Below are 24,821 nucleotides of genomic sequence, written 5' to 3'. Positions count from 1 at the left end.
CTGCTGTCTTCCTTGGGGGCAGAGGACGCAGCTCAGCCTGGACAGGTAAGGTGCTTTATGGACCTCACAGGGAAGGCCTGCTGGAGCCAGGGCTATTCCCTAGGGAAGTGCTGGTGTCTGCGTCTGAGGCTGTGCACACGGCCCCAGGCTGCTCCTTGACATGTCCTGTCCAGTGGTCTCGGAGGGTCCTGGCTAGGCAGCCCCGCAGGCTCCTTCTCCCCTGCAGTTAGTTCCCATCAGAGGTGAAGCTTAGATGCACCCGATGCTCGGGCAGTTCACCCCACAGGACCGAGAGGGGAGCAGGCCTGAGACAGAGTCCGGGGTCAGCTGCGGAGACCCTGTTCGGGGTGGGCTCGCCTCTTACACCTGTGCTGTCTGGCCGGGCACCGAGTCTGCTACAACCCTGAGAGGAGTGCCTGCTGACCAGGTCTCCTCCCTGACCTGCAAGCAGACCAGGTGTAGCACCCGAGACGCTGGAGCAGGCCTGGCTGCGGCTGACCTCAAGCCCTGACGAGACGCTCCCTTCCTGTGCTAGACGCCACGTGGGCAGCAGGCCATTGTGACAGTGGCCCTCTGGGCTCCCGGGCATCCTGGCACTGCTGCTGCTGTGCTTGGCCCCAGGGTGTAGTGAACAGGCTCCCCGCATCCTCACAGCCTGGCCAGAGGGTCACCCTGAGTGGACAGGGAAGGGAGTGGAGGCCCCAGGTCAGCACTCACCTGAAGCGGGACTCAGTCGGGTCTCCTTGCTGCCGGCTCTTCCCGCAGAGGGTCCTGTGGCACCTCGGAGCCCCGGGCAGGCCTGCAGTTCTGGGTCCTGGCTCCGCGGCTCCTGAGCGAGGGCCCTGCCACTGGTGCGGGCCTGTCAGCGGCAGAGGCAGCGGTGTGGCCTGCCGGACCGCACGGCCGCCTCCCTGCAGCAGCACCAGGACTGGGCCTCACTGTCCTTCCAGCCTGGCGGTCAAAGGTGCTTCATCTGGAGCGGTCCCTGCAGGAGGTGGAGGAGCGCTGCCACCAGGAGAGGCAGAGGAGGCGGGCCCTCCACAACAGCCTGCTGGTGAGTGCGGCCCACCGCTGGGGAGGCGCCGACCCCTGCCCTCCCTCAATCGGACCCCACTGGCCACTCTGGCTGCTCAGTCAGGAGGCGGGGTGGGGCATCGAGAGGCACTCGTGGCCCAGGCCACACTGGAACCATGTCTGGCGTAGGCTGGGGTCGCAGCAGCCCCTCTGAGACCTGCAGGAACTGAGCCCCCCGGGATGAAGAGTGGAGTTGGGGAGCCGAGAGCAGGGAACCCGAGTTCTCCCGGCTGGGGCCCCGAGAGCAGGGGACCCGAGTTCTCCCGGCTGGGGCCCCGAGAGCAGGGGACCCGAGTTCTCCCGGCTGGGGCCCCGAGAGCAGGGGACCCGAGTTCTCCCGGCTGGGGCCCCGAGAGCAGGGGACCCGAGTTCTCCCGGCTGGGGCCCCGAGAGCAGGGGACCCGAGTTCTCCCGGCTGGGGCCCCGAGAGCAGGGGACCCGAGTTCTCCCGGCTGGGGCCCCGAGAGCAGGGGACCCGAGTTCTCCCGGCTGGGGCCCCGAGAGCAGGGGACCCGAGTTCTCCCGGCTGGGGCCCCGAGAGCAGGGGACCCGAGTTCTCCCGGCTGGGGCCCCGAGAGCAGGGGACCCGAGTTCTCCCGGCTGGGGCCCCGAGAGCAGGGGACCCGAGTTCTCCCGGCTGGGGAGCCGAGAGCAGGGGACCTGAGTTCTCCTGGCTGGGGAGCCGAGAGCAGGGGACCCGAGTTCTCACGACTGGGAAGCAGGAGACCTGAGTTCTCCCAGCTGGGGCCCCGAGAGCAAGGGGCCCGAGTTCTCCCAGCTGGGGAGCAGGAAACCCGAGTTCGCCTGACTGGGGAGCTGCAGAGGTCTCCGGGAGGCGTGGAGGACCCAGTCCCCCTTCCCTGCAGCCCCTTAGCCGCTTTCCTCCTGGCCCATTAGCAAGATTCCCCCACTGCTTCAAAGACGTGGGGTCTGACTCCAAAGGTCAAGGCCAAGATAGTTCCCACCCACTGCTGTGAGCTGGCCAGGAGGATGGTTTGCTGCTGCGCCTCCCCCGTGAGGTCTGACCCTGTGTGGCACTTTGGCCGACGTCTGAATTCCAGCCACCTCCTGCCCACAGAGCCTTGCTCCCGATGGGGTGCTCGGCTCACCAGGTGAAACGTTCAGCGGGAGTGGCTCTGACCTTGGGCGCAGCTCTGCAGTTCCGTGCACAACAGCGCATCTTGGGGTGCTTGGGGTTCGGCCCTCCACAGCACGTGGAGTTTCTCTTAAGACTGCTGTCCTAGCACTGCCCCAGGGTGCTAGGGACAGCGTTGGATTGAGGGAGAAGGGTTGAAACGCACGTCGAAGAGGGAGTCCAGTACGGAAGAACTGAAGGTGCAGAATCCTGAGTCTGGAATGAGCTTGGGTCCCCCAGGCCAGCAGAAGGGGCCCTCCCCGACAGGGCGGTGTGCAAAGAGGGCGCTGATCTCAGCGTCTGTGGAAGCTCAAGAGGCTGAGAATCAATTACACTGTCACTCACCTGGTTCTCAGACAATAGAAGCAGCCTTAGTGTAGAGCCCCTTGAATTCGCGCGTCATAGACCAAAGGCGAGCTTTAGAACGGACTGCTCAGAGTTTGTAAGAAGCAAGAGTCACTCCCTGAAAGCAGCAGGAGTCTATAGGAAAAAATGTTCCGGTATGAAATCAAGGCATTGTGACAGAGTGGAGCCCCTGCTCCCAGCCAGCCACGAGAGAGCATGTTGCGTGAGATATTTGTGGACAGATTTTCCAGGCAGGAGCCGGCTGCCACTCGCCGGGGCACCACCCACCACTCCCCAGCACCCAGCGAGAGGAGGTGGTCCACCCCTGTTAACGCAGAAGGACCGGCTGGACACAAGCTTCCCGGGCCCCCTCGGCTTCTTATCCAGGAGCGGGATTACACCTCTCCCGGTGGAAAGTGAGCCACTGGCCAAAGGAGGGGTTTGGGCTCACAGAGGCTGTATGGAGTGGGTGGAGAGGGGATTGGTGAGCGTGTCCATTGGGTGTTCAGGTTGGGGTCGGCGGCCAGCACCCGAGAGGACTTCCTGTGGAAGAGATCAGCGTTTCCTAGAGGCTACCATGCTAGGCGGGTGCAGCCCCTTCTCCCACCAGGGGCCAGCAGCTGCAGAGGACTCATCCTGAAAGACGAGAGCCCTCAGTGCTCGGTGCTGGCTTGCTTTTCCACTCCCTTTCCCAGGTGCACTATCTTGGGTTTTTCACTTCCATATCTAAGATCCCCTGCCCACAGGAGCCCAGCTGGGCCAGGCTTCGACACCGCACCCACGCCACCTCTGGTCTTGCCCCCGCTCTCCTCAGACCCTGATTTCAGGAGTCCCTGGGATGCAGGAGACATGGCGATAATCTCAGAGGAGACGCAGTTTCACTTGGTAGCCGATATCAGGACATCTCAACAGGCCAGAGCTATAGGCTGACCCCACCTGGGTGCGAAATCCAGACGCACAGGGGCAGGTAGAAAGACACAGGACCTAGGGACCCCTGCACAGCGGCACCCTGCTAAGCCAAGGCCAGATTCCAGCAGAACTGCACCCTGGCCAGAGAAGGGCCTGAGAGGGCCCTGCCAACACCTGGCACCCGAGCCCTGTGCTTCACAGTGCCAGGGGGCAAGGCCCTTCACTCTGCAGTGAGGAGCCCGTGGGGGGTCACCTCATCGCCCCCTGTGGAAGGCTGCCCTGGCACTGCTCCCGGGCCAGTACCTTCCCAGGGCCTCTCCACGGGACTCGGGCTCCTCACTCCCAGGCATCTGCCCACAGGCGTTGCTGAGGACTTGCTGGCTTTCCCAAGAATAGTTCCATGATTCGAAGACTGGGAGAAGCCGAGGGTTGCCTTCGAGTTGGGTCCAGAATTCTTTGGGTACGAGACACCTTAGCACCAGCAACTGGTGGCTTGACTGATAGTCCCCAATGCAGTCAGTGCCGGGGTCAGAGCGGCCCAGCAAGCAGGGGGATTGCTGGGCTGCACCGACAGAAAGCATGCGGGTCAGAGTGGTCCGCAGTCTCTCTCTGCTCTCACAGTGACCCGCCACACCTGACCGTGAGGCGTTGTGGACACCTCACTGGAAGAGGGAGGAAACCCTACCGGGTGGATACTAGCCCTTCAGGACGTGCTGGGACTCAGCCCTGAGCAGGCGACATGGAGAGTTGGGGGAGAAGGCGGGGCCTGGAGGGTGCTGGAGCTGAGGGGCGGGTTGACCAGTGCCGTGTGGAAGGGGCGCTGGCTTCTTCAGTGTGGTCCTGCGCCCCCGAGGCGGTGGGGAGAGGTGTCTGAGCACAGAGGGGCCGATGGTTGCCGGCTCCACGCGGCACTCAGCACCGCTCGCCCGCTGCCCACGGGAGCAGCGCTGCCGCACCCCTCGCTAGCAGAGCAGTCACAACCCTTGCTCCGCGCTCACCTCCTCTCCTGGTGCCTGGGCGCAGCCTGGGGAGGGTCGGGATGATGAGCAGGAGGACCCAATGTCTGAACCTGCCCTAAAATCAGGACGCATCCCGGCCTCCTGTGGGTTCTTATTGCCAAGTGATGGTCATTTGCCAGGGGAACGGATGTGTTAGGTCAGAGTCGGGAAAGCCCGCTGACCCTGACCACGTGCCACTGATGGCAGGGAGCTGCTCCTCAGGCAGTGGTTCCCGTCGCGTCTCGCGCGGGTGGACAGCGAACGTCCTCGTTGCAGGAGCTGAGAGGAAGCATCCGAGTCCACTGTCGGATCCGACCCCTGCTGCCCTTCGACAGTGAGTGGGACGGCTCGGCTTCATGCAGCAGGTGACTTTGCACTCCATCTGCATCTGTGGCCGTGTGGGATGTTGAGGACAAAGGCACAGAACTGGCAGGAGTCTGCACACCCCGGTCCCCAGCCCTGGCCCCACGGGAGTTGCTGGGGTGGGAGAAGAGCTCTCCTTCAGGGCGGCGCTCCCCGCTGGGTGACTAGCCCCCGGGACGAAGCTTCAAAGTGGCGCAAACACCTGTACCCCCCAGTCCCCCCCAGCCTCTCCAGCCTCCGCTGCCTCCCCTGCCTCATCCAGCCTCCCCAGCCTCTCCAGCCTCCCCTGCCTTCCTTGCCTCCCCTGCCTCTCCAGGCTCCCCAGCCTAACCTGCTCCACCCGGGTTTCCCAACCTCCCCAGTCTCCCCAGACTCCCCAGCCTCCCCAGACTCCTCAGCCTCCACTGCCTCCCCTGCCTCACCCAGGCTCCCCAGCCTAACCTGCTCCACCCAGGCTTCCCAACCTCCCCAGACTCCCCAGCCTCCACTGCCTCCCCTGCCTCACCCAGGCTCCCCAGCCTAACCTGCTCCACCCAGGCTTCCCAACCTCCCCAGCCTCCCCAGCCTCCCTTGCCTCAGCCAGGCTGATTCTGTCATCTGCTTCCTGCTGCCCAGTCTGGCTGGTGTTGCCCTCCTGGTCTCAAGTCCCCCTTATTCTGTCCACATTTCACTTCCCTCTAAGTCCTGGCACCGGTCTCCTTATTTACACTGGGTGACTTAGCACTGGACTCCAGGAAGGCCTCGGGAAGCACGGTGCAGTGTTTGGTAGCATTCGTTGTTTGCTGAAAGCAGGGAAAGCAGTGTGGTAGTGACCCTGACATGTGGCGAGGTTTCTTGGGCCTGGCTTCCCGCTGGTCCTTACCTCAAAGTACTGAAAGCAACTTGCTCTCGTGTTGTTAATCTGTTCCTGAGCCACCCACCACAAGTCGCCGATGCAATTTAATGAATGCAAATTGAACGAATCAGAAACCGGGTTTCTCGATTGTGCTTGCCGCCTCGAGGTGTGACGTGGGCAGCTCAGACGCAGGCTGCTCCCAACAGAGCAGGCCCTGACTCCACAGACCTCTGACTCCGCGCCTGTGTGCTCAGGAAACGCGGGCGTTTTGCTGGGCTGGGCTCCTGCAGGCATGTGACCCTGAAGTTGGCATCGCTGTTGCTCAGGCCTCTGTTCTGAAGCACACGGGGACAGAACATAGGCGGTGGAGAACACGGCCAAGAGAAGGGAAGGGTGTGTGGAGAGGAAGCTGAGGCCAGGGACAGGAACGTGTGGAAGAGGGACGCGTGGATGCGTGAGGGGTCAGGAGCACCTCAGGAGCGGGATGACTGCAGAGTCCAGGGAGTCGGGTGGGGAGGAGCCAGGGGCAGGAAAGGGACCCCAGCCTGGAGGCAGCAAGGTGTTCCCAGCAGGGACCCTGGGCGTTTGGAAGGAAGCGACTGCCATGGGCATCTAAATGTCGTTTTATCCCCACAGCACTGTCTCGCAAGGAGCGGCCCACGCCCTGGACGATGTGAGTAGTTCCCAGCCTGCCCCGTGTGGCCCGGGACTCCTGCCCCAAGCTGTCCCACTTAGAGGGAGCGTCCCTGCGGAGTCGGAGTCTGGGAGCCAGGCAGGGTGAAGAGCATCCGGCCACTTCCTTCTCTCAGCCTCCACGGCGGCGGGGTGCGACTCCTGAGAGTGTCTTCTTTCAAACCATATATATGGCTGGGTCTAAAAGGGACATTTTCAGGATCAAGATTAGTTTTCCAAATATGAATCAATTGTGAGGAATCGAAAATTTGTTATTAGAAAATTTGTTATTAGAACACTAATAACAAATGTGACTTTCACAGACTCGCAGTCAGAGAGACTTGGGTTTCCGTTTCAGGAGGCGTGGGGCAGAAGGGTGACTGATCCCAGCTGGCTCCCTGTGCTCAGCCTCCTCTCCTGCCAGCCAGCCTTGGTGTGCTGGCCCCAGCGGACAGGAGGGATCCTGCTCACCACCACCTCTTCCCGAGCTGGTCCGAAGCACCTGGTCATGGCCAGTGTGGGCTGCCTGTGCACTGATCCCCTTAGAAAGCTACCCACTCCTGCAGGGGCCCTCTGGAGTATGTTTCTTTTCTACTGAAAGTTCCTAATATTTTCTCATTTCACGGATACTTAAGTCACAGACCTGTAGACCTGATGAATTATGCGATTGCGAGACCGCAGGGCCACCTAAGACACTTGTCCACCACACACAAGAGTAACAAGCACATTCTTTTAGTTGCCTTTTAAGAAGAGTCCCGCTGGGTCAGGGACGTTGTCCTGTGGACATGACACCCCTGGGTAGGCTCAGGTAGCTGGGAGAAGGGCACTGTGTATCATATGCACCTAAGAACCACCTGGGGGTATTGACAGGCACCTTCCCTGAGACCCCAGACCATCTCTGTTCCTCAATGGCCAGCTCGGGCCCTGCCTGGTGGGCCGCCTCCTCCGTCTCAGGGCGCCCCTCTGGCTGAGCTGGAGCTTTGCCACAGGTGCTCCCTGCTGTTCCTCCTCCTGGCCCCTGTGCTACCACCTGCCCTCTGCTCATGCATCTGAAGACCTAGGGACCAGAGCCGGGGACCTCGGCAGCACCCGGTGGCTCGCGTGTCCCTGGTGGCTGCCTCTCCGGCAGGCGTGCCTGGCCACGCCAGTTGTGCCTGGGTGCTGGTCTGTGGGCGCTGTGGCTTTCTGCTCCTCTCAGCCCTCCCTAAGTTGTTTACTGCTTCCCTTTCTTTGAAATTTCATGAGATTGAGTCTCAACACAAAGTCACACAGGACAGAGGTGAGGGTGGAGTTGGTGTGAGCCAGGTCGGCAGAGGCCATGGCCCAGGCACCACCCTGGCCTCGCCCCTCGGCCTCGTCCCCTCAGCTTGGTGGCCAGTGCGCCTCCCTGAGCACTGTGCGGTCACTGTGCTGTGCTGTCCTCTGTGACAGTCTTATTCTTATGGTGCCTGCAGCCCTGCCTGCCTTCAGTGCCCGGGAGCCCTGGCTCAGGGCCCTGGGTCTTGCCCACAGCCCCCACGGCTCCAGTGGGCTGACAAACTTGGGTGCCACTCGTCTCCTTCCCATCCTCGGCACTTCCTGCCAGCTGGCAGTGCACCAGGCACCTCAAGGTGGGAGGGAGGTGCGTGTGGTCTGGTGCCCCTGGGGTCAGCAGTGGCCATGAGCTCTCCTGTCCCCAACTGGTGAGTCTAGCTCCTTCAATTCTCTCTGTTCCTGGAAACCTAGGGGGATGCTTGGACACCCCCTGTGCTATCCAGCAGCAACCCGAGAGGAAGGCAGGGTGAACAAGCAGCAGGCTGCTGACCTCACGCCCTGTGCAGGGTCAGTGAAGGACTGATGTCCGTCTCCTTGGGACCCATGGCCCAGCATGCCCGGGGCTTGCCTCCACTGAGTGTGATCTGCCCCCAGCGTGCAGCCCGTGTCCCAGCTGTGCTGGCCAGGGGTCACTGTTGGGTCCACGCTCGTGACCCATGTCCCCATGGGCTCATAGGAATGCCCAGCCACAGAATCACACAGTGAATGTGGTGGGGTTGGGGCCTTTGTTCCCAACGACTCTGTTTCTCTCTTAACCTGGAGATGTGGGTGATTCAAAATCCACACCTACATCATTATTTCACAGTATTAAAAACCGCCTATGAACCCATCACCAAGGTGGAAGCCAGACTCTGGTTCTGCCTGTGTGGCCCACCTGGCTCCTGATGTCCCCTTGCAAGCTGGTCACCCGGTTACCCGTTACTGCTGGTGCTGCACATTGAAAATAGACACGGAATTAGTAATGCTCATGAACTGTAGGTGTTGTCCTATCCGCAGAGGTCCAGTAGGTCTGGAGCACTCCAGCCCGCGTAGCTTCATTCAGGACTCTGCTGGGTCCTCAGGCCTGGTCCTCAGATGTGTCCTCCCAGGAGGGGAATGTGGCTCTGTGTCACCCTGTGGTTTGTCAGTTAGGAGACTCTGACCCATGAGTGGCATCCAGGTAATATTCCCAAAGGATGCAGAGGGGCTGCCCCACCTGAGTGCCCAGCTTGCGTGGCGCTCCCTTCCTGCTACCCGAGAAGCTGGGCAGCCGTGGCCGTGAGTGCCACCTCCCTGGGCTGGCATGGAGGAGAAGCAGGCTTTCCAGTCTGCGTGGAGTTTGCCTTCCTCCTCCTGCCCCAGACTACTTCTATAAAATGTGAGATTTGGATCACACTGTACTTTCAGCTCTGAGATTTGGGGGCAGTTCTACGCCCTGCGAGTTTTAAAGCTGGCTGGGACGCTGGAGAGGAACAGGGAAATAGACCGTGCAGGTTGGGGTGCCGCTCGGCCTGGAGGCCTGGCCTCGCCCGTGGGAGCTTGGGCTCCATTCCTTAGCCCCCAGAAGCTTCAGGAAATGGCAACAAAGCAGCCATCGTGGGCAAACAGGGCTCTGAGTCACACAGTCCCCCGGAACCCCGAGGCAGCCCTCAGGGTGGCCAGGGCTGCAGGTGAACAGCCGCGGGTCCACGGGTCTCTGGGAATGGCACCACACCAGGCAGCTCCCACCCAGCAGCTGGAGGAAGTGAGCCTGATCCGTGAGACCAAAAGGGGTGCGGTGTCGTGAACCACAGCTTCTGTGGGGACAGGCTGGGAAGAGCCCCTGAGCTGTGCTGGCCACAGTGAGCACTGCTCCTGGGGACGCTCCAGGGGTTCACCCGCCAGTTCACTGCGGGCAGGGGTCCCGGGAGTGCCTCAGGCTGCAGCTGTGCTTGGGCCTGCTGTGCCCATAGGGGTCCCCGGAGCTTCAGGCAGGCTCTGTGACCGCAGCACTGCCCACTGGTGTTTCCTCCGCTGTAGCTGGAGCGGTAGCTCCGTGTGATGCCTGCGTGGCACGGGGCCACTCCTGGTGTAGGAGTCAAGTGAGGGGTGCAGGCTAGCGGGAGCGGGGCTGAGGCTGGCCGCAGTGGGGTGTGGGAGCTGGCAGCTGGTCCACTTGCAGTCTGTGGGTGCCCTGGTCCTGGTTGTGTCCGAGCCTTGCTTCTGCCTCTTACTTGGGAGTTTGGGGTGTGAGGAGAGCAGGGAGCTGTGTCTGGGCTCATGAGAGTGGGGTGTAGGAACCTGCAGTTCTCAAAGCATCGGGGCATAGTGGGTGCTCCCAAGGCCTCGGCCAGGCCTCATCCTGTCACGCTCCTGATCTTCACGTGGCCACAGCCTACAGGGACTTGAAGTAAGGGCTCAGTCATCCTCTGCAAGACCTGGTTGTGTCAGGCCCTGTGACCTCTGTTTTAGGCTTCAGGGACTTCGCCTGTTCCCTTCTCCAGTTGGCATCTTGGAAAGATTGCCATGCAGTGGTGGCAGGGCCTGCATCCTTGGCCGGGGCAGGGGCAGCAGCTTGGAGTGGCCAAGCCAGGCTCTTTGGCAGCAGACCAAGCTTGGTCCACACAGGACGTAGGCAAAGCCAACATTTAATCATTTCTCCATAACTGCTGTACCCAGATGCACACTGGGACTCATGTGGCACTGCCCTCTGTGCGGACAGTGGAGGGTCGCCACTGTGGCAGCCTCAGAGCTGCGTCGAGAGCCCTCCCCGACCAGGGGTGCGACTCTGCGCTGTCACCGCCGTCACAAGCTTTCAGCCGTCGACAGTGAAGAGGAGCAGTGCTGGCCCAGACGGTGGCCTGTGGGCCCGCGGCTGCTGACAGGTGTTCATCATCTCGCAGGAACGCGTGGATGCTTCCTGTGCCCACACTGTACATTAGCCAGGGCCTGTGCACTTCCACCCAGCGTCCTCTAGACACGGTCTGGAAGAGCCAGTGCTTGGCCGCTCAGAGCCTGCTTGTTGCTTGTGTATCTTGATTTCCCCAAGCCACCGTCTTTTCATGCATTTGCAATTTGTTTTGGAACGGGAACCATTCCGGTTTCGTCTGTTCGCCGTAGTGAGCTGAAGCTAGCGCCCCACTTCTTGCGGGAAGGGCCTCAGCTCCTTTCAGGTGGGACGTGCCTGAGGGAGCAGCTCAGCAAGCCCCAGCTGGTGTGGCTGAAGAGCAGGCGCTTCAGCCTCACGGCGTCACGGCCGCCCTAGGCGTCATCGCCGTACCCGAGACCAGCACCCAGGCTGCTCAGGCCACTGGCCCTGTGACTGTGACCACCTTCTCTGGGTTGGGGTCAGCAGACCGTTCCTCTAAAGGCAGGCAGGGCAGGCTGCCATCCCCAGGCCCTCTGGCCTCTGCCTGGATCACCCGCTGCTGCTCCGCATCTCAGCCTGCAGGTTCATCAGCAAAGGGCTCTGTGTGTTCCAGTACAGTGTGTGCACAAAGCAGGCTGCCGCCGGCCCTGGCCCAGGCGCCGTCCTCTCCAGCCGTGGCTCCATGTTTGATTAGTGAAGCCCTGGCTGGGTCTGATGGCTCTATTTTTTTCTATTAGGAAACTGTTCTGGTGAAATGCCATCGTCCTGGCCACCCTAAGATCAACAAGACATATACCTTTGAAAGGTAAGTGCTTTTCAAGAGGAAGCAGAGGGCCAAGGACACACAAAGCATGCATACATGGGAGTTGACTGGCAGATGTGCCACGGTTCTGCCTCTGGGGATGGTGCTTAGAGATGACCCTGTGCCAGCCTTTCAGGTAGATCCAGAGTCTTTCTCTCCTGGTTGTTGATAGGGCTTTTGACCTGGTAACAGTGACAAACAATGGTATCCACGTCAGAGGCCTTCCTGGGCAGCTGGGTGCCCATAATCCTGGCTCCTGGGTGGCAGGGGGAGACCCAGGAGGCACAGAAGGGCTGGAAGCAGGGTTGGGAAGCTGCTTATCCTCCCTACAATGACTACCAAAGGATGGAGAGGGGACCCAGACACAGGCTTAGCCCTCTGCTCCTGACTGCCGTGTCTGAGGACTCTCTTCCTGTCCCTGCAGTGGCCTCTAGCTTTGTGGGTCACTTGGAGATTCAGATTCCTCCAAGTCCCGAGCTAGGTGCTGACCAACACGTGAGTGAGTAGGGACAGGGCATCAGTGAAAGAGCCTCCAGGGAGAAGCAGGTGGAGCCCACAGAGCACACAGGCCCAGGAGCCTTGCAGACCACCAGGTGAGGTCGAGCTGGGTCTCGGGGGCTGGGCTACCCAGCAGCACTGAAGTGCAAGCCCCAAAGCCACGCAGCTGCCGTGGGCAGTCTGCCCGCACCCCACGTCTGAGCTCCATAGCAGAGAGCCTCTGTGCATTCCTCATCCTCTCAGCTTGAGAAAAGCACAGCTTCTCTTCTGCTCTGGACAGGCAGGTATCTGGAGTCCTCCACTGACCCCTCTACTTGTTTCAGGGTCTATGGTCCAGCAGAGTCTCAGACCGCTGTGTTTGCAGATGTGCGCCCCCTGCTGACGTCCTTCCTGGACGGGTGAGTATAAACGGTTTTAGGGCCGGTGATCACGGCTGCCTGGAAATATGAGCAAACCCTCGTGATACAGAAACCAGAGGCATACGGGGGCGGCCAGTGGCCTGGTGTTGGCTCCGAGTCCCACACTGCACTGTGCTTCAGCCCCTGGGAAGGAGGGGACGCTCTGAGAGCAGTGTCAGAGCGTGCCGTGCCCAGTCCCAGGTGCGCTTGGTCAGTGTGTGGACCTGGCCTCGCAGCCGCTGCCGTCCCCCGTGGTGCTTCACATTTCCGGTGTAGTAGGCTTCTGTTGTAAATGTCCATCGTGTTGGAGGGCTCTCTCTGTTCTTGGAAAACACAACTACTGATTTTAAAGCAGCGGTCTTAGGAGTAAAGAGCTTTGCTTTTTTAACAGCCACAGAACCAGCTTTGAATATTTAACTGAGGATCCTTAGGCCAAGACTTGCGTAGGAGTCCACGTCCAACTTCCGGAGGAGACGCCCTCGTGTCTGCCCAGCGAGGCGTCTCTGTAACCGACCTCCACAAATAGAAACTAATCACAGTGTTGCTGTCTGCTAGTCGGTGCGCTGGCTGGCCCTGAGGCCTGTGATCTGTGGTGCGGCTGGCGTGTGTGCTGCGTCCACCCCACCACCGGGGGGGTTCTGCCCTCGCTGCTGGGCAGCTTCTGCTTCCGCTGGCTTTGTGTCCATCCTCCAAACAGGAAGTCAGCTCTTGGTCGGCAGGCATCTTTCAGAAGCGAGAGGCCATGGCTGCACGTCTTCCCCGCACTTGCCCGCCCCTCGTGCCCAGGCAGGCCGCCCTGTTCCAGGTGCTGTGCTGCCTGGCTCCACCCCCGAGGGGCAGGGAGACCTAAGGAACCTCCGCAGGGTCAGGGGCACAGGTCTGTCTGTGCAAGGTGGGCGAGAGCGGGTGTGGTGGCTCTTGTCACCAGTCCTCGGCCTTCTCAACCCCACAGAGCAGGCCGCAGCCCACGGCCCCAAGCTGGTCCCTCGTAGCCCCAAGGTCCCTGGTGGATGCGATGGCTCCCTCAGTCTGGGCCTTTGGGCTCGTCTTGGCTCTGGACACTGGGTGTTGAGGTGACCATCAATCATTTCCCCAAACCCCTCTGCCCAGGAGCAGCACTTACCTGACTCAGGGGTGAGGTAGACAGTCCCAGTCCAGATGGAGAAACCAGAGCGAAGTGTCCACGGTGAGGGGAGTGTGGGATAGTGGATGCCCGGCCCTGCAGGGCAGTCAGGGCGGAGCACCCTGCAGGGCACGTCTGGCCAGCAGCCACCCACACCTTTCAGACAAGACCTCCTATGGCTGAGGATTGAATTTCATGTCATAAACTAATTTTAGACATTCCTTCAAGTGTTTCCAGCCTTCCCATTGATGTTTTGGGTTAAATACAAGAACTGGTGGGAAAGTTGGGGATCCCTCAGAAACACTTGCCTCCTATGAAACAAACTTGTCCAGTGGCCCCAGTCCGCAGAGCGCAGAGGGCCTGGGCACTCCGGGTTCAGCGTGAATGAGGAAACCCCGCAGCCTCTGGGTGACAAAGTGTGGAAAGGTGTGTTAGTCTTAAGTGGACTGTAGCCATGAGCGCTGCCCATGGACTCTGGATGCAGTGAGCAAGGTGCTCTCAGAACCTGAAAGAGGAGACCAGCCGCCTGCGTCATCTCCCCGACGCTGCGTTTAATGAGCCTCGGCTATGGAGACCAGCTGGCCTTGGGCCGCTCTGCTACTGTGGTGAAAGCTAGTGAGAGACTGGGAATGTGGGACGGCCCCGCCACGGTGAGAGCCTGGGTAAACTGCGCTGGCAGAGGATGTGAGTGTGGTCCCCCACGGAGGCCCGGACGCCGCGCAGGTCATGGCGAGAGTGGCCGTGTGGGTGTGAACCGACCAGAAATCGACAGGATGGTGGGGGACCCTTGAGTAGAGCTGAGGCCGAGTGAGCCTGATTGGCGGAGGTGGAGGGGCGGGAGCTGAAATGAAATGAGTCGGCGGCGCCTGCCTGGCTTCCGCTGCCGAGCGGCTCTGCCTTTCAGGTTCGACGTGTGCATCATGGCCTACGGGCAGACCGGGAGTGGGAAGAGCTACACCATGTTGGGGCCGCCCTCTGAGGGCCAGCCCGGGCAGCAATCAGGGACGCACGGTGACTCGGGAATTGTCCCCAGGGCTGCCGAGGAGCTCTTCAGGTACCTTTGCTGGCGCCCCCTGAGCGGGCGCGTGCTGCTGTGCGGGGTGAGGCGGGCGGGGGAGGAGGACAGGTCCAGGGCTCAGCTCACTGTGGACGGCTGTGTGCTGGGCTCACGTGCTTCTGAAAATCTACCCCAGGAGCTTCTTGACAGAGGTCCCTGGGCTCCTCCGGGGCAAATTCCTTCTGCTGGAGGGTCTCCTGTCCCATTAACATGTCCCCACAGGAGACTCCTGGCCCTGGTCATGATGTCACCAACTAAATTAGTCCTAGAAGAAAACTGAGAGGGTCCTCAGCAGCCCCCTTGGCCGGGCCCTTGGTGACGCTGACGGCGACAGTGCTCTCACAGCCCACCCTGTGGCCCCGCCTCAGCCCACCCCCCTGGTTTGTGCACTGCTGTCCATGTGCCAGGACTCACTCTGGCGGGAAGCTGCCCACCCCAGCCCACGCTGGCCCGAGTGCCTGTGGAGCAGACAGCACAGCCATTGGCCTCTGGTGCGCCCAGCCCTGAGATCTGACTTTTGTCTATTTCCTTGTATTGTCCTTTCTTGTCCTGAAACCAGGGACAAACCATGACATAACAACTCCACCACAGCCTGATGCTTTAGTCTCTTCAAACCAATATTCTTTAAATATTTGTGCAAACACGGGTGCGTATCAACTTACATGCACTAAGTACCTCTGAAAACGTGTTGCAAAGTCCTTCCATGTTTTCTGTCATCGGTACCATGTCCTGGGGCACACACTGGTCTGCATAATATCATGCTGCAGTGACAGATATCCTGAGAATCTCCGGGACACGTGACCCCCAGGTTGGCAGGAAGTCACCTGGGGCAAGTGCCTGTGTGCTTGAGGGGACGGGAGGATGCACAAGCGCTTAGTGACCCCTCTGGGCACATGTCCATCTTGCCCCATCTCCTTGACCACAGCTGGCAGAGCAGGGCCTGTGAGCAGCATCAGGGCCACTGTAGACACGCACACTGCTGCAGCACAGAGACTAGGCACACGTCTGGGGGCCCTGCCTTGGCGGAGTCACAGTGTCTCCAGATGCTGACTCGGTGGGTTGCAGAAGAGCTGGGGGAGCCCCCCAGGCACAGCCGGCTGCAGCTTGGAGTGTGACTGCTGGCTTTAGCACGAGGCACCTCCCCTCATCTGGAGATGGAGGCTGAGAAAGCGAGCAGAGGGGTTTCCTGGAGAGCAGCTGCCTCCGCACTCCCTGGCCCTCCTGCTCGTCCTTCACAGAGAGGGGTCTGCTCCTGCAGCCTCTCAGCGTCTGCAGCCGTAGCCTCCAGACCATCTGGAGCAGTGGGGAAAACAGCCTGGAGGGCTCAGTCCTCAGAGAACCGACTAGAGCCGGCAACAGGCCTGCACAGACGTTTTGTGCACACAGCCAACAGGCACACGAGCACTCACACCAGCCAGGAGATGCAAGTCAAAACCCCTGTGAGCCTCAGCTCGCTCGTCAGAATGGTGGTTACCAAACAGACCTCGGGAGGTGGAGGGGGGCGGCCCTCACCCTGTCGTGGGAGTGTAAATCAGCACAGCCGCCGTGGAAAACAGCAGCGATTCCCTGAAATATCAACAGTAGAACAAGCACGTGACCCAGCAATCCCACTGCCGGGTGCACGTCCAAAGGGAAGGAGTCAGTGCTGAAGGGACCCCGGCTCCTCCGGGCCACTGCGGCTCTGTTCACAGGAGCCAAGACTGGAGCAGCCCGCCCGAGTGTCCATCAGCTGAGGATGGACAGAGAGGGGCGGGGCCTGTGCACCATGGAGCCCGTCGGCCACAGAAGGAGGATCCTTGCTGTCACTCACAGCAAGCAGGATGGCCCTGGAGATCACTGTGCCAAGAGAACTAAGCCAGGCTCAGAAGGACAGGCACCGCGTGACCTTGGTCCTAGTAGAAGCTGAGGAGGTTGATATTCCGGAAGCCGAGGGCATAAGGGTGGCTCCAGAGGTGGGGGGAGTTGGGGTGTGGGGGGTAGAGAGTTTGGCCAGTGGATGCTGAGTCACAGGTAGGAGTAAGAAGTTCTGGTGTGCTACTGCACAGTAGGGTGACTGTGTGCAATGGAAGTGCACCTGTATTTCAAAAAGCTACAAGAAAGGGTTTTAAACGTTCTCACCATAGAGAAATGTGTAGGGTGAACCCGATTTAACAGGATGCTGCAATGTGTGCCTGTGTTGCGACACCTTGTGGCACCCGTCGGTATGTACGATTCTTATGCTTTTGGGTGCCAGTCAGCAAGACAGCAAATAAGTCTACCTAAAAATAACCAATGAATCATTTTTCTTCCCGCCACACAAACTTTTAAGGCTTGGAAGCAGCGAGTCCAGGTGACAGAGTGGCGGGAGCGGAAGGTGGAAGTGGGGGAGCAGCGGGATCCAGGGTGGATTCCTGCTTGCTTTCCCTTTCAGTGGCACCCCAGTGGAAGTGGGACCCTGGGGTGCCCAGCAGAGCCCGGGCTCCTGGGGATGCGGCTCACAGTGTTTCTGAACTTGGCTTCCTCATGTCTCCAGTGTGCACTGTGTGCCTGGCTATGGGTGTCACGATGCACATCGCACAGTGTGTCCCCAGCGGGCACTTACATGCGAGAAGCACATCTCTTTGTCCTGCAGTGCACAGACTGGAGCTTATCAGTACTGGAAGGGCCCAGAACTCAAGGGCACTGGGAAGGACTGCTAGCTGCCCAGCAGCCTGAGGATGAGTCAGGAAAGCTTTTGGGCTGCAGAGCTGCCTAGAGAGGGAGTCCTCAGCTTCACCAAGTGGAGGATCCCTTACAGCCAAGTGTTTAACTCATCTCATTCCAAAGTGGGTGCTGAAAGGTCTGAGTCTCCTGGCATGAATCATAACCTGACGTGGCTGCATTGAGACCCTCCGGGCAAGACTTCGGAGACCTTCTCCTGGTTGAGAGGCCAGGGCTGGAGTCCAGCCTTTACCAGCCTCCCGTTCTTGTTCTGCAAGAATAAGAATGACAGCCCAAACAGAGGGCCTTCAACCTCTCCAATTCCCAGTCACTGTACACGAGGTCTGGAGGTGTCCAGCCTGGTGTGTGAGTCTGGGTGTGCCAGAGTGAACAAGCGCTCCATCCTCCTGCCTGAAAGACAGAATTGTGACTCAGGGCCTGCGAATTAGGGAGTGTCTGTGTCCTTCATCCTCAAACGCGGTCCTGCTAGATCGTGGCTACCAGAGCGAGGCGTGGCTGCCATTTAGAGCGAGACAGCGAGCTGCCCGGGGTTCTGTGCTTTGCCATCTCCCGCTTCCGTCTAAGCTGGCTGCTGGCACTGCGTCCTCTGGCTATATCTCTGCCTCGCCCTGGTCCACCTGATGCGGGATGCTTTCCTAGGTGCTGTCAAAGGCACCAAGACTATGAGAGTGTGTGTGACGAGCGCCCTGCCCTCGAGGAGCCCAGAGGGGGAAGGGATCAGTGGTTGTGGTCAAGAGGACGTGTGCAGGACACGAAGCAGCTGAGGGGACGTGGGAGGGAGGAGCAGCCCCTGCAGTGCTGCCTCTGGACCCTCCTGGGAGTCCGGGGTGGCTCTCAGCCTGGGCTGACCACAGGACACTGCTTTCCATGATGACTGTGCATCTTGCCTGAGAAGCATTTTGCTGCTTAAAGGAAGATGGTGGTTTTCAACCCACTTCTAGAATCCATCTGACAACTCGATGTGTGTTTTAAATGAACTCTGGGGTATTCTGTGGATGAGAAGTGTCTGCTCCAGGATCCGTGACCCTGTGACACACGGCCCCACAGAGGAAGGACCGCTTCTGCACAGGCCATGTCCTCCCAGCCGCCGGCTCGTGCGCTCCTCTGGCACCTTGCCCACACACTGCCTTGGGAGGACAGCCGAGACTGGACCCTGGCCAGAGATTCCCTGGGAGTTTGACGTCCTTCTCTTTCATATTGTTCTGACGCTTTCGTCTGTTGTTTGCTGTTAGAAGATATCAGTTTCTTGTTTTGTCCCCAATTCTCTCTAGATCTGGACTAAAGACTCCTTCTAGCAAAATTTGGACAGGAAAATCCCAGCTGGACTTGCCTTGAGCGCAACGTCACTGCTCTCCCCGGGCCCGTCCCCGTGGGCGAGAACAATGCAGGGTGGGATCAGCTGACCTTACTGGGCCCATCAGGGAGGCAGCAATCTGAAGGCCAGCTTCGTTTGACCTTTGACCTGGGACAGGTCTGGTGGGAGTCTTGTTTGAGGCCAGAGCAGGAGCAGGAGGACGGTAGGAGGGCAGCCTGTGCTCTGGGGTGGGCTCCCCTAGGTGAGCGCCCCTTAGTTTGAGTTCTGCTGTGGTCAGCATGTCACACTTAAAAACTGAAGCAACGTGAGGCCCCAGTTGTTTTGGCGAGCTGAGTACACGGGGGCCAGGGGAGCTTCGCTGAACAGCATGAGTGGACTGGCCAGAGCCCTCTGGACACAGCCTCCCTGAAGCTGAAGGCAGGGGACACTGCCCGCCTGGCTGTCTGCAGCTCGTGCTCGGCCTCTGCTGTGGCGAGCCAGCTGCAGCCTCTGGTCCTGGTTGTACACCCTTCCTCCTTCACCTGGGCCCAGGCCCTGTGGCTGGCGACTATGGCAGCAGGTGATCTGAGCAAGACTTCCAAGAAGCACCTTTGTCCCTAGGTGCTGTCTACCCTGTAGTTCAGATGGGTCCCTTCCCAGCAACCTGGGTGCTGTGAGACCCGCCCTGCAGCCGCCGGACGAGCTCTGTGTCTGCCGGGCCTGGTCGCGCCCCCGTCCATCAGTCCCGTGGTGCGGGGGCCCGGTCACGCCTCTGTCCATCAGTCCTGTGGTGCTTCCGCAGGCTCATCTCCGAAAACTCGCCAGGAAGGCCCACGCTTGAGGTTTCTGTCCTGGAGATCTACAACAATGACATTTTTGATCTCCTGGCCAAAGAGGACTCTGCAGCAGTGTTTGGGGTCAAGCGTGAGGTGGTGACAACCCTGGAAGGACGGACGGAGGTCCCCCTGCTGACCTGCACGTGAGTTACTGTTGGCCCACCAGGGGCAGTTGCCACTCAGGGGCAGAAGTCACCCCCAGCCCAGGCAGAGCCAGCTGTGCAGGAAGATCAGGGCTGGTGTCGTTGGCACGGGTCACATGGCTTCAATGCCTAGTGTCCGTTGCCCAGTTGTTAGTTCGATTTAAGCATTATCCTTCCTTCCTCCTTCCTTCCCTCCCTCCCTCCCTCCTTCCTTCCTTCCCTCCCTCCCTCCCTCCCTCCCTCCCTCCCTCCCTCCCTCCCTCCCTCCCTCCCTCCCTCCCTCCCCTCCATCCCTCCTTCCTTCTTTCCCTCCCTCCTTCCTTCCCTCCCTCCATCCCTCCTTCCTTCCTTCCTTCCATCCCTCCTTCCTTCCCTCCCTCCATCCCTCCTTCCTTCCTTCCTTCCATCCCTCCTTCCTTTCTTCCCTCCATCCCTCCTTCCTTCCTTCCCTCCATCCCTCCTTCCTTCCTTCCTTCCATCCCTCCTTCCTTTCTTCCCTCCCTCCCTCCCATCCCTCCTTCCTTCCTTCCCTCCCTCCCTCCCTGCCTCCCTCCTTCCTTCCTTCCCTCCTTCCTTCCCTCCATCCCTCCTTCCTTCCTTCCCTCCATCCCTCCTTCCTTCCTTTCCCTCCCTCCTTCCTTCCTTCCTTCCATCCCTCCTTCCTTCCCTCCCTCCATCCCTCCTTCCTTCCTTCCCTCCATCCTCCTTCCTTCCCTCCCTCCATCCTCCTTCCTTCCCTCCCTCCATCCTCCTTCCTTTCCTCCCTCCATCCCTCCTTCCTTCCTTCCCTCCTTCCTTCCCTCCATCCCTCCTTCCTTCCTTCCCTCCATCCTTCCTTCCTTCCTTCCCTCCTTCCTTCCCTCCATCCCTCCTTCCTTCCTTCCCTCCATCCCTCCTTCCTTCCTTCCCTCCATCCCTCCTTCCTTCCTTCCCTCCATCCCTCCTTCCTTCCTTCCCTCCATCCCTCCTTCCTTCCTTCCCTCCATCCTTCCTTCTTTCCCTCCCTCCTTTCTTCCTTCCCTCCCTCCCTCCTTCCTTCCATCCCTCCTTCCTTCCCTCCCTCCCTCCCTCCTTCCTTCCTTCCCTCCCTCCCTCCCATGGTGCTGTGGATCAAGCAAGCCCAGGGCCTATGTGGGCCAGGCAAGCGCTCCACCACTGAGGTACACTCCCAGCCCAAGAAATGACCCTTTTTACTGGTAAGGGTGGAGAGGTGACAGACATGTTAATTAGCTAGAATGCTGTGAACATTTTGCAATGTGTAAATCTGTCAAAGCATCAAGGTGCACACCTCGAATGAACACAGATTTTTATAAGTCGGTGGTATGCTAATAAAGCTGTTAAAATAAGAAAGGCCTGGTTCACAGCTCGGTGGAAGGCCAGCCTGTGCATGCAGGGCCCTGTTTTCAATCCCTAGTACAAAAGAAAAGAAATGGAAAAAAGATGTTTTAAAAATTAAAATATAAATAAATGTATTTTTAAAGACATCTTCATTAGAGTCCATGAGACAAGTGTCATCCTGTCACCTAATGGGGTCCAACAAGGTTCCCCAGGAGAGACCTCAGCTCGGCCTTTGTTGGCTCTGACTTGTCAGGAAGAGGCATAGCAGAGATCCACTTAGGAAGGCAAGGGGCACTCCCGAGGGACAGAGCATGTGGCCGTCCAGGAGCGAGGTGGCCTGGTCTCTTCTGTTACAGGAGACTGTCCTTAGTGAACACGGGAGTCTTCTGGTCACGGAGCGCAGGGTGGGTCCGGGGCTGGTCATCTCAGGGTCCCCAGGCTGACGCTGCGAGTTGGTAGATGACCTTGACGATGTACCGACCTCATTGGTCTCCAGTGACGGTGTTTTCCTCGGCTTTATTCAGTCTAAAGAACATATGTTGTGCAGGCCAGCAGCCTGTGTGGGCGCTGGGTAGCTGGGCTCCGGGCACTCTGAGGCCCACGGGCTTTTCAGGAACCTTGCAGAGGAGGAAAGGTGTGGAGAGGCGAATCAGTGCCCGCCGCTCAGGTGAGGACGGGGTGCCCTCACACTTGAGAGTCGGCCTTTTGTGGAGCACAGTTCGTGAGGATCCTCATGTTACCTGAGTACTCTCCTCCAGGTTACTCTGGTGAGAGCCGCGTGCGGGGGGCCAGTTTCCCACGGCAGGACGCGCCCCAGGGAGGAGACGGGAGGAATTCTCCCCGGAGGCCGTGGCAGGGCTGCCCAGCTCGGGACTCAGCCTCAGCAAGTGCAGGCTGTGCCGGCCACTGGTCATGTTTCAAGAAGCCTGAAGACCTGGGCATTTAATCACCATGTGCTGCGGAAAGTAATCCAGACTTGCAGCTCTTGAGGACCAACTGTGACCCAAGTGCCACTGCTCCTGGCGACGCCCTGAGCAGCGCCTCTCACCCACTGACATAGGCTTCTGTCTCGTGAATTTAATCCGAGAGAACGTTTTAAGACTTGGGTGCGTGAGGGGAGATGGGAAGGGAATAGAGCATGCTGGAAGGCCGGCAGCTCTGACTTGTGAGACCTCTGGCTGTTTTTAATTGCTTGTGTTCTCTTCTGCCTGAGATCAGCTTCCATCTCTGGAACTGACAAGCCCAGTGTCTGGGAGCGGCGCCCCTCCGTGGTGGAGCACTGGGTTGACCAGGGACAGGCCGGCGATGTTGGCTCCCTGCCCTCTGGTGCTCTCTGACACTTCTCCCCTCCAGGGCTGTCGCCAGTGCCGTGGAGCTGGTAGCCCTTGTCCACGGAGGTCTGCGGCTCAGGGCGAGGCACCCCACCTTGGTGCACGCAGCTTCCTCCAGATCTCACCTGGTAGTGACGGTGACTCTGACCGGGACAGCCCCCTCAGACAGCACCGGTGAGTTGCCATTGGTGCGGGGTCAGTTCAAGTAATGGAAATCCACGAGGGAAAGGTCCCAGCATGACCATAGGATCCAGAGCAGGAATCAGAGCCACGCTGGCCAACGATCTAGAATCTGGGACCTGAACAGGAGGCCCCAGGACCCCAGCCTGGGAATGGGGAGGTGGGCAGTAGGAAGCACTCTACCAGAGGACACGGGGACAGAGCCCCTGGCACTGGGGCACGGGCACGTCCTGCAGGGGCGTGGGTGCAGGTTCGGTTCTGGGTGGGCCGCCAGCAGCTGGGGAGAGTGAGCGACTCCAGTGTATAAGAGAAGCTGCCTGCGTGCCTCAAGCTGCCCAGGGTCCTGGGCTGCGAGAGGCACCTTCAGGGCCACTGTTCGGGGCACTGGCGGTCCTGAGTCGGTGTCCCTGCAAGTCCATGGCCAAGTGCGCCTGCGGAGTCCAGCTTTGGCCCGCCCCACACCGTGGCGACACGGAGCCCTGCTTCCTGCTGGGGCTGCTTTCCCTCTTGCCTTGGGCGCCTGGTGCGATGGCATCCACGCCGTGGTCCCAGGCAAGGGAGTGGCCGGGGGTGGGCGGGCAGCACACTCACTCCTCCAGCCGCTCCGCCCTCCAGGAGAGCCCTGCAGGCCTCGCTCGGGTGGGGCCCAGCCGCGCTGGCACGCAATGTGTAAGGAGCTCTGCTCATCCTGCCCAGCTGCCTGAGACAGGCGCAGAGGTGCTTCCGGGCAGGGTTCTGGGACCTCCTAGAAAAAGGTCTTTTCTCTGATTTGTGCCGTGAACTTGTGTCCTGGAGGGTCTCGTGAAGCCCGTCCGGGAATTCCGCCAGCGAATGGCACTTCAGCAGGGCTCCCGTGGCGCTTGTGGCCTTATCTCCAGGGACACTGGGTTTGCTCTGGGGTTTCAGGAACATCGTCACCAAGACTTCTGGGAAGCATCGCTTAGTTCTCCCGGGATGGACTGTGCTGCTGGATTTCCACGTGAAGCAGGCTCCCTCCTCCTGTTTGTTATCATACTCCCCTACCGAAGCCACAGAGGGAACTTCCTTTTAAGAGGAAGAGAGAGGCAGAACTGGCTTCTCGCTGATGGGTGAGGCCAGGGTGGAGCTGCAGGCCTTCAGCACTGACTCCTTTCCATCTGTCCTCCCTTCCTGCCAGGCCAGAGGCCCCGTTCGGCCCTCCGGCAGGGGCATGCTGGGGCAGGTCAGGGGTGCAGCGCCTCTCCCCGGGCCTCGCCTCCCCAGCCCCTTCCTATGGACCACACAGGCCCAGCGAGGCAAGCACGGGCCAAGCTGCAGCTGGTGGACCTGGCTGGCAGCGAGTGCGCAGGTGAGAGGAGGCTGGAGGGTTTCTGTGTGGATAGGGGTCGGCAGCAGCTTGCCTGGGGATGCCGATGGCCGGAGTGTGACTGGCCACCGGGGAAGCTCTGAGCCCGGCACCTCCACTCAGGTGACCCGAAGCCCTGTCACATTCGGTGTTCTCACTAGGGCAGGCAGGGGTCATGTCCCTCCCCTGGTGCTCTGAGACCAGAGGAACTCGGCTCCCAGGAGCAGCTCCGGCCCTTAGAGGAGCCACAATACCTTGGTGGCTGAGCCCCTGGAAGGATGCCCAGCCACGTGCTTCCCCACCAATGGTCGCTGCTCCTCCTGGTCACTTGCCGAAGCACAGGGTGGCTGGGGGCTTCTGTGCTTTGCAGGTGCATCTGGGGTGACGGGCCTGGCACTAAGGGAGACTTCATTCATCAACCGGAGCCTGGCAGCCCTGGCAGACGTCCTGGGGGCCTTGTCAGAGCGCCGTGGCCACGTGCCCTATCGGAACAGCAAGCTCACCCACCTGCTCCAGGACACCATTGGTTCGTTCCCCCTGCGATGACCCAGAACAGAGGAAGCAGGAGCCCTGCCTTGGGGAGCTGTCCCCAGCCTGGCTTGTCCTTGGGGCCCACCCAAGTCTGCTAGGCCCCTGTGATATCCCCTGTCTGGTGTCCCCGGCACCTGTGCTCTCCATAGTCTGGGGCCATTGGCTGGTGTTCTCCCTAGCCGTCCAGCCAGCTCAGGGCTCTTGAGGGCAGCCTTGCACCCCTCCCTCCACCACACTGGACTCACCAGCAGCCAGGGCCACTTGCTCCTTGGGTCCCCGAGCTGTGGGTGCTACGGCTCCACTGCGTGGGGTGGGGGCACTTGGTACAGCCACCACTCTGCTCTCTGCAGGCAGCTCAACCCTGGTCAGTGCTTTGGGACCTACAGATGCCCTTTCATGGACTCCCACTCAGCTCACGTCTTGTTATTTTATTTAAGGGGGTGATGCAAAGCTCCTGGTGATTCTCTGTGTGTCCCCCGGGCAGAAGCACGTGGCAGAGACACTGCAGGGCCTGGGGTTTGGGGCCCGAGCTCGGCAGGCTGAGCGAGGACAGGCTGGGAGGAGGCCCTCCTGCCCCGGGAAGAGGAGGTCGGGCGCTGGCTTGGCATCTCAATGAGTCTCTTCCTCGAAGTGTGCTGTTTGTCACTGTTTGTCGTGCATGTGCCCAGGGAATAAAAGTGTTTGGATTCCATGAGCCTGTTGTGCCCCAGGGACCTGGGACTGGATGGACAGTAGATCCCCACACAGCTCAGGCCAGCTCACCCAGTCCAGGAGGCTGAGGGAGGAGGAAGGCT

General features: G+C 60.1%; 1 protein-coding gene across 7 annotated transcripts in view; it reads left to right on the top strand.

The window, feature by feature from the left end:
- KIF25 (kinesin family member 25) overlaps positions 1–24,815 on the top strand; it is a 37,437-nt gene extending 12,622 nt beyond the window's left edge. For 5 of the 7 annotated variants that reach the window (XM_079146564.1, XM_079146563.1, XM_079146568.1 and 2 more), the window contains 11 exons: positions 951–1,054; positions 4,738–4,826; positions 6,296–6,332; positions 11,210–11,277; positions 12,096–12,170; positions 14,198–14,347; positions 19,147–19,323; positions 22,015–22,166; positions 23,329–23,499; positions 23,867–24,022; positions 24,465–24,796. In XM_079146564.1, coding sequence (XP_079002690.1) covers positions 951–1,054; positions 4,738–4,826; positions 6,296–6,332; positions 11,210–11,277; positions 12,096–12,170; positions 14,198–14,347; positions 19,147–19,323; positions 22,015–22,166; positions 23,329–23,499; positions 23,867–24,022; positions 24,465–24,643 — 1,358 coding nt within the window. In that variant the 3' untranslated portion in view covers positions 24,644–24,796. Of the gene's footprint in view, positions 1–950; positions 1,055–4,737; positions 4,827–6,295; positions 6,333–11,209; positions 11,278–12,095; positions 12,171–14,197; positions 14,348–19,146; positions 19,324–22,014; positions 22,167–23,328; positions 23,500–23,866; positions 24,023–24,464 lie in introns of all 7 variants that reach the window. The other 2 variants (XM_079146565.1, XM_079146567.1) reach the window with 2 other exon arrangements.
- The last annotated feature ends 6 nt before the right edge of the window (positions 24,816–24,821 follow it).

This window comes from Sciurus vulgaris, assembly GCF_902686455.1.
Source record: "Sciurus vulgaris genome assembly, chromosome: 7".
In the NCBI taxonomy this organism is placed as follows: Eukaryota; Metazoa; Chordata; class Mammalia; order Rodentia; family Sciuridae; genus Sciurus; species Sciurus vulgaris.
Note: the sequence above shows the minus strand (reverse complement) of the source record. Positions and strands in the feature narration are given on the sequence as shown.